At 41.9% G+C, this 8,983-nt stretch overlaps 1 protein-coding gene across 1 annotated transcript in view; it reads right to left on the bottom strand. All coding sequences in view use genetic code 11, as the record gives it.

Moving 5' to 3' along the window:
• Positions 1-2,074: 2,074 nt before the first annotated feature.
• The window catches only part of EGR_03156 (hypothetical protein), a gene marked incomplete at both ends in the record, with an annotated part of 8,650 nt that continues 1,741 nt past the window's right edge, over positions 2,075-8,983 (bottom strand). Inside the window, 4 exons of the mRNA XM_024492405.1 lie at positions 2,075-2,217; positions 2,375-2,441; positions 2,734-2,783; positions 7,332-7,376. Coding sequence (XP_024353079.1) covers positions 2,075-2,217; positions 2,375-2,441; positions 2,734-2,783; positions 7,332-7,376 — 305 coding nt within the window. The remainder of the gene's footprint in view (positions 2,218-2,374; positions 2,442-2,733; positions 2,784-7,331; positions 7,377-8,983) is intronic.

Raw genomic sequence — 8,983 nt, 5'->3', positions numbered from 1 at the left:
TTAAATCAGAATCGTGAATTTGACGACGTTCTACTAATTAGCGGACCTACATCCAAATTCCTATCTAATATCTGCTACTTTTACTTTATTAGTAGCAAAATTATCACCATGTCAACTTTTTACTTCGTGTTGGCAATCCAGTGCATATTTCCCCATAGTTTGCGCAGCTCAAACTTTATCCACCCAATTTGCATGGAGAGGAACTCTCATTAATTGTGTCGATTAGCTTTTATAATAGGCAAACAAATAGGTTTATTTACTTTCTAACAAAATCTGCATCTGGAACACTTTACTCACACTCTTCCCTCTTAATTGCAGAACAGGAGCACTAGCACAGCTAGCCTTGTTCTTCTTCGCCATAACTGCTTAATGAGACTGTCATAAGCAAACACATATTACAATTATCATTACCTTATGAGGACTTGCCTGTAAACGGGAGTCCTCATTATTTCCGCTTTAATTTTTTTCTCAAGCTTAAGCAATAATGCGTATTGAGGTTGGAAACAGCAATGCATTCCAAAACCATTTAAGGCTTTAAGTCTATACAAATATTTTGATTGTAGTTTTTTCCTTTTAGGACCCTTATTACATGTACAATTTATGCAGATAATGTAAATGAACAAATTCCTCAAACATCGACATCAAATAAATGTGCACATAATCATTAAAGACAAGTTGTGATGGAAATCATAACGTTGTGGTTGTTACAATAAGTATTATAAATAGAAAACCTTTTAAAAATGGGGTTGTTAAAAGCCTAGCAACTTTGTGTTTGCCAGTACATTAAAGTTAATTAAACAGTAGCAACTTGAATGTCGTTTCTCCTTTACGCTTTGTAACCTAAACCCCTTCCCATCTTGGACCCGTCTAGACACGAGATCAGTCAATGAAATTTTATCGTGAATGTTTCATTTTACATTTAGTTGCTAAAATTTGAAAAGCGTTTGTGAGTTTTTTATCTGGCGCGTATCCTGTATGTGCAGGAGGAGCAAGCCCTGCTTAGTGGACATGAGGTGGACGTGTTTACTAACCTGTCGGAGGCAGTACAAAAATCTGCTGTCACCTGATGTGATTTTTGCCATTTGATTGAGTAACGCCATCTTCACTTGGTGTAAGGTGAAATTCAGGATTTGGGGAAGCAATTTAAGGATCATTTAAAGAAAGTGGGCAGATCGTCTGCTAGGGTGCGGTTTAAATCCCCCTCGATTTTCTCGTCACACTCTTACAACACTATCTATGTCCCGCTTGACTAGTGTAAATATGCTGGATTCTCAACGATTGTGTACTTCGACAATACAACTTCTAATGCTGTATGAGAAGTAAATGACTACGGAGAAATTACTCTCTCATGGGCCCGCAAACTGCATGTGACTTTGAGATGGGAGCATGCCGAACACTCCACCCTATTCGTTTGTCAAGAGACCACAAACTCACGCCTTTGTCACGTTGCTTGAATGATTGAATGTGTTCAGGGCTTAAAAACTTATGCGAAATAATCAGACCATCATTCAAACGCCTTGACAGAGTCATCACTTCAAAACAACATCACGGTATATCATTTTTTAGCTGGCATGCAAACCTCACTTTCCTACCCAGCCGGTAATGCGCATTTATCTTAACGCCCTTGATCATGGTGCATCGCGGAGCTGTGAATGATGGAATGGAATGGAACGGGACGGATTTAGGAGTTGGATCACTGGAATAGATTTCCCTCCTTACATGTGTTGGGGCATCGCAATATGCACATGTCATTATGCCCATTGCCCTTCCTGACCATAAGTCTGGCTGTTGGTCTGCGGCGATGAAGACCGGAAATGACGATGAAGCATTGGTCACAAAAATGCATTCATTCCGATGCGTCCTGATTACAAATGGTTGTTTCGAATTACACTATTTTAATTTTTAAATCCTGAAAATTAGTTTACCCTAGAGTTGGGTTGATCCAGAAGTGTTTTCCCATTTCTAAAAATAATTCTTTATTTCCACAAGGGTTGACCAATCAGGGGACTTTAAATAGGTAATGCTTGGTATAAATAAACACAAATATAAAATATTACCCATAAAATATAAGAATTCAAGTATTGGTACAAATTAGGCATTTGGAAAGAAGCATTGCAAATTGTTGATTGGCGTCCACAGAAAGACCTCCTGAAGGAGGCAAGACAATTTTTAAACAAGGATGAAATATCTTGGAAAAAGTTTTGTCAGATGTTAGGCCTATTCAGGAATTGGTAAAAGAGACTACTAAAAGCTAACGTACATTACCAGTATCACCACAGCATAAGGACTTAACCTAACTTCTTGAAAATGCGGCTCACTTATGCTTATTATTAACTGTCAACAGGAGTCCTTGTTGCTGCCTCCTAAATTTTACCTGACGCTTGTGCCTCATGATTAAGCAGTCTTGAAAGTAAAAATATTTCGCACAACCATTTAGTCAACTAAATCTACAGATATATTTTGATGGTAATCTATTTGCAAGTCCCCACTAAGTGTCCACTTTATACATAAAGTATAAATTAACTAGGAAGGATTCTTTTCAAAGTTTGGAGACACTGCTAAACTCAATAGTGTGTGATAAAATGGAGCTGCTTGGTGGTAGGTACATCCATATCCTGCAGTATGATGTCATCGGAATGAATGGGTGCTTGAGATTTGGAGCTTGGTTGGGTTGAGCCAAAATCTGATGAACCGTAGAGCAATACACTTGAGGGATTCATCGAATTCCCAAACCTTAAGAGCATTATCTTTCAGAATATTCTTGTTTCTTCGTTTTGAAGAAACTGGTTGCCAAGTATCAATTTACATTTTGAAATTAATTTAATGATAGTGTGTAGATTGCTTTTGAGGGAGCAAATCATGGCTAGTTGAGCAAGTTGCCTCTCCGTGGAATAGTCTACTTGTACGGCACTCGCCTATCCTGAAGCAGACTCTTTAATACCTCATCTACAGGACTGGGCGACGGAATGTGAAATTTTTCTTTCTAAAACATCTATAAGTAGCCAAATACGCAAAAGAAGCTGTCTGCAACTTGATTGGTTGGATGGGCACTGGAAAACAACTGGGCTTCCACTGCACAAGTGCTACACTTGTGGAACACCAGTAGCTCACATACGTACATACGTCGAGAAAATATCACTTTACAGCACATACTTGTCTACGATTTTTGCCTAAATGGTCAGCTTATGTCAGTAGACGTCCCTTTCGGCTGCTTGACCTTATTTAAAAGGGAGGGGCTGAGAGGTCTGAAGCACTGAGACGCGAGCTCGATGATCACTAACGTTCTCATGTTGAAGCATCGAACACGTCGACTTCGGGAAAGGAAAGCAAGCTGGAGCTGTTGGATCTGCCGACAAGTCGTTGTCTCAGCAGCTACACCGGTACCAGGACTATACGTCAGCACAAGCATCATTTCAAACCTGTATTTAACTACAATGCGAAATGAGGTAAGTCTAATAGTCCTTCCCCTTTTCCTCCTCTTCTGCCTTATTTCCTGTTTGCCTTCCCGTTTTAGGAAATGTCTTTCTCTTTATTACTGAGTTGTTGGTAAGAGGGCGCAATTCCTTGTTGACTTCTAACCTCATAATCAACACTGTCACCATCTTTTGCCTGATTTAAAGAGGCATTTTTTTAAAGAGTGTTTTAATTTTCCGCATTTCGCATTGGCGGGCGCTTTATAAGCACATTGTTGAATCTGGGAGAGAGTAGATTTCCTTCATTAAATGTGCATCACCCATCCAATTGATTTCAAACTCATCAAAGCCTATTTACTTATGCCTAAAATAATTTTTCCTGCTATGCGTATCCCGTCTTGCCACCATAAGGTAAGTCAGTTTGTAGCTTTGTTCCATTTTCATCAGTCATTTCTCCATCAATTCTATGGCAGATTTTTCAAAGTATTTTGTAGTCTTCCAGAAAATCTACTTCATTTGCCAATATACAAGTACGTTCATAAAAATTTCACACTTTTTTCCACTTATTGTAGTCCTCTCCGGACATAAGGTGATAAAACCCTATACGGCTTGAATTCGCACAATGTTGATCATCAACGTCTACTGCCACTCAGTAAGTAGTATTGTTAGCTTTCACACCGTGTCTTTGTCTTAAAGCATCCGGACATTTTCCAAAATGTGATATGAGCAAGCCTGATAAACCTAACCATTCCCTGTTTATATTAAGACACCAGATAATAGTTATTGAGGAGGCAAAGTTGCCCTTTTGGCTGACACGTATGCCGATATGAATGGCCATTGCTGGAGATGTATCTGTTATGGCCCAAAGTTCCCCCTTTTCTTTTTTTAACTTGCATAGGTCACAACGACCCAATCCGGTATTTCTTACGTTAGCCAACTACAGTAGCTCCCTCTATCCACAATGATGACAGTCGTAAGCGATTCTGGTGCAAACGACGCAAACCAGACTAGCATTTCCACAGCCACAAGCACTTTCTCTCGGTTTTATGCCAGCTCTTTCAGTAAATCATTTATATCCTCAACCCTGCGATTCCCTGCTTTTAAAGTGGTCAGTTATTGTGAGATCATGAACACATGGTTTGACCTAACACTTAATCTGCTGTCATCAGCTCTGTGGAATAGCATGGTAACCTGGGTGTCAAAGGCGGGCCAGAAATAGAAACTCAGCCTCTGATCGGGGCAGCTGTCATAGCTGTTTCTCTTAATGACTGGCTTTTCAATGTACATCTGGTGACTGAACCGATTAACGATAGACAACTCGATGCTCGAGTCGCATTTTTTCTCCTTCAAATAAGGCTCGAGACTGGAGCGAGCGCTTAGACGGTGGACAGTGTCCTAGTTAGGTGATCAAACCAAGTGGCATTTTTACATTCGACAATCAGTTCAAGCCAACTGCGTATTCATCGACAGCAGCCAAAGATAAAATGAGCTGGCATTGCTGGTAGATGGAGGGAGATTATAAGGAATGATCCAAGGAAATTACATTAGGTGGGTGAAAATCGCCTCATCTTTAGGGCACTGCATCAGGATTGAACAAGTCACAGTTACCCACGAAAACGACTACTTTTAATTTACCATGGTGGCTTCTGTGGGTTGAGCATGGTTCAATTCTATAAGTAACTGACAGTATTTTGGGTTTGTGGCCGGGACTCACAAAAATTACAGGATAGATAATGATGAGTATAAATAGGGGACAAATCATTGATAAAATACTTTATCTACTCTATTTAGTATGTCCTTCTTTCAGACAAATTCCCTTATGAGTAGTTATGGCACCGCTTGCAACAAGGAACAATAACCTGGTCCCCCCTCATCACTTCTCAAGTTGCCCACTTCATTTCAATTGGCCGACCTGGGCACGTAATAGAGAAATTCGGTGTGACAGCGGAATTAACGCAGGGGACATCGATGTTGATAAAATGGGAGATCTTCCCACCAAATGTAGTGCAAATTCATTTTCCTCACTTCGGGCTCTACGTTGGTGATACTCCGTCCTCCTCCTCATATAACTTCTCCTGCTAACCTCATAGTCTGCCTGAAAGTATGGTTTAAAGGGCCACCTCACACAGTCTTGGGTCTTTAATCACAAGGTAATGGCGGTCTTTTAAATTTTTAGTAAATGTTGCTTTGGTTAATGCGGTAAACCACTCCGCGCCTCACTCTACTGCTTGCATACCACGGGTTCATGATGTAGGTGACCGAAGAATTCGCTGAGACTCAGGACACAGTGGCTGTTGAGCTCGCGACCACTTCACCTCCAGCAACCATCCCAATCTCAAATTGTAATAGCCAGCTGAGTTGGCAACGATGAGGACCCATTTTAATTTAGAAGTGCTGTTTGAAGAGAGAAGGAATAAGCGTACCCCTGCTTTTAGGATAAATATGAACATAAAAAAGAATCGGTGTGGATTGGCGTTTAAATCAAATGAATCTGCCTACTGCTATTCCTAGTAAGATCATCGCAACTATCATGACTTCTTCCACTCTGGTTGCCGGCAAAAGTAGGTTTCACAACGAGTTCTGCACCCCTATGAGGAGTCATACTGCAAAGAAAACGTCGCAAGTACTTTTTTTGATGTTACCAGATAGGAGGCACGGTAAAATCCCATCGACCATGCGAAGGGCACGACGGTAAGAAGAAAGAGGCCCTCTACGCAACCAACGATTGCGTTTTGTTTACACAAATTATGGGAAACCAATGGAAAGGCAAGTCTAAATCTGACTCCGTTAGAAAGTTTTCTTTAGTGCTCAGGCTTGGAAATTGATACCATTAGGCTTACAACCAGGATCCAGTCTTGGTTGACAGGACTTCGAGATGGGTGTATACTACCAACGTGCGTGAGTCAACGAGGAGGGATTTACGGTCTACTCGACTCCGCTAACTAGCTGTGCAGTCGAAACTGCTGGAGGCAAGGAGCGAGCTCCATCTTCTATCGCCATAGTAATCGGTTGACGTTGGTCTCTGTGTTATTCAAATGCATTCACTCTTGACGTCTGCTAGCCAAGAGTCAGGGTAGGAAGGGGACGGCGGGAAGCTGGACAATTAGTCATCAAAGTCCAAACGTCTGTAGTGCAACGACCACCTTATGACCCCCTAATAAATTTTTTTTTCGAAACGTTGTATAGCATACCTGGATGTCATTCTTGTCTTGAGTAGGAATTATTCAAGGGCATGACGCTGATCGGAGACTGGTGTTGGACCGTCTACAAGACGCACGTTTGATTGTGAACCCAAACAATTACCAATTCTTGCAGTGTTTTACATACTTTCTAGGATACAATGTGCAACTAGTCTGGGCGATGTCTCTGTTGCTTGCCACGGTTACTTCCCTACCTACGAGACAGGACCGACCATAAAATTGATGAGTTTGTGGTGTAGAAAAGCAGCACAAATTTGTAAAAATAGGTTTCGCTGCTTTTGGGGAACCTATGAATATCAGACCACTGGTTGGGTGAACCGTCTAAGCAAATAATTGACTTGGGAAGTTGTACTTAAATCCGAACCCTCGTCTACTGTCATTTATAAGTAGTATCGTTGTCGTCAAAAATAAGTCTTGACCTCAACCTTTCCTGACTGTGTTCAAATCGGAATGTAGACACACAGGGTTAGCCTGAACTTCCTCTGTTGATAGTAAGACGACGAGGAGTAAATATTTGGGGAAGTTAAGCTCTCTATTTGACCTACAGCTATGTTGACATAAATGGCTACCATCGGGGTCTCGTCTCACGAACGGCTCTGAGGTTTTCCTTATCCACTTCACACCCCTTATAGGTGACAGCAGCCCAATCCAGTGTCTCGTACATTCACCAAATACAGCAATGGAACCGATCCTGCAAGAATGGGTGGGTGGAAATCACCTTTTTCCTTCGGTACTGCGATTGGATTGAATAAATCACGAAAACCTGTAAAAGTGAATACTTGAGACAAAACTTGATAAAATCTGCAGATCCAACATCGTGCCATGACATGGAAAATTAATGGTTCTTTGGCAAGTGGGCGAGTCTGTTGAAGGTGGGGAAAAAATAGGGGCAAAAAATCAGTGAAGTCCTTCATCTACTGTATCCCATTTAATGCTTTCAGCTTCCAGGCAAATAGTTTAACTGGTAATTATTGCAGTGGTGGCCGCAAAAATTTCCCATTGTCCCAATTGGCACGTTCAAATTGACCATTTTATTTCATTTCTCATTGGATTTTATACACTTGGCTGGTCTAGCTTGTGTTAAACCGTGTCGGAAATGTTGGTTTCGCCTTTCCCAATGTCACGGAATACATGAGGCGTGCTGAATTTGCATCCACCATGTGAAAGACAAGACATCCAGTGGCAAATAGACCACCTAAGCGACTGACGTTTGTGTTCCGTTTGAACAATCGCACCACGCACCACCATTTAACATAGATAAAGGCGAATCAATCGAAAGACTGGCTCATTTGGGACCCCGTTACAAACTAATGTTTGTTTTCTTGTGTGTGTTTGGGTGTGGATACCTTCACTCGCCTAATCAGAGGCCTGTTTTTGAAGACAGGATTTCAATACATGTATCTTTTCCAGCATGTATACTTAAGCTGCAGGGTTGTGGAGTATGCCACCTTGACAGCTAACCGGAGACATAAGGTGATCAAACTCCCTCGCCTCTATCATAATCGTCCGACTGTAGTCTTGCAGTGAGTAAGAGCATCCACAAGTAAAATTAGCTAATGGGAAATCAGAAGTGGAGAAGAGCCAAGCAATAAAGCCCAGTCAAACTATGTTTTCGGAGGAGGGACATTTCCATTGACCGTCCGATTTGGGCTCGCATCCTAATGCTCAACACTGATGCCACGTAAAACAGAACTCCTCAATCTTCATGCAAAGAATTTACGAAGTTCTGCCTCCACAAGCAACATTGCCCATATCAGTGCGTGGATGGAAACTGTCCTGTCATCCAACTCTACGTCCAGCAGAATCAATCGACCTAGGAAAAGAAGTGAAGGCTAACCATGCACACTGACCAAGGACCGTTTCACGAAGCAAAGCGCCCAGTAGTGTGAGTGGGTCACCGTTCGAGTCAGTGGGTACCCAGTGCGCTGCCAACAGCTGAACATTGTCTCTTACATCGTCACCTATCCCATGTAGCTATATTGGTGCATCACATGACTCCAGTTGTCATCAGTATCCGTTTTAGCCAAGTGACACACATTAAACAATCACAGCCCGTACCGATGTGTGTTTTTTCATGGAATACCATTCGTCCGGATGTGCTGCATTCACATCAAGGCCAATCTTAATCTACTTCGCCTCAACTGGTTCGACCGGCCACGTGTAAACCGGATGACAGTTAAACTGTTTGCTTCTAGATGCGATCCCCCATCCTGTTCCAGGGACAGGCGTGAGCATACTTTATATTTTTCCTCGACCTTCCACCCTTGAGTTGGTAATTATCATACAACACAGACCGCTCTACACCTGTAGCCTGGTGCTATGCCACCACTCTGCCCGACTAGACCAGAAGCTAATATCGAATACGGCCGC

This window comes from Echinococcus granulosus, assembly GCF_000524195.1.
Source record: "Echinococcus granulosus chromosome Unknown EG_S00016, whole genome shotgun sequence".
NCBI classification, from domain to species: Eukaryota; Metazoa; Platyhelminthes; class Cestoda; order Cyclophyllidea; family Taeniidae; genus Echinococcus; species Echinococcus granulosus.
This window is presented reverse-complemented; position numbering and strand designations above follow the sequence as displayed.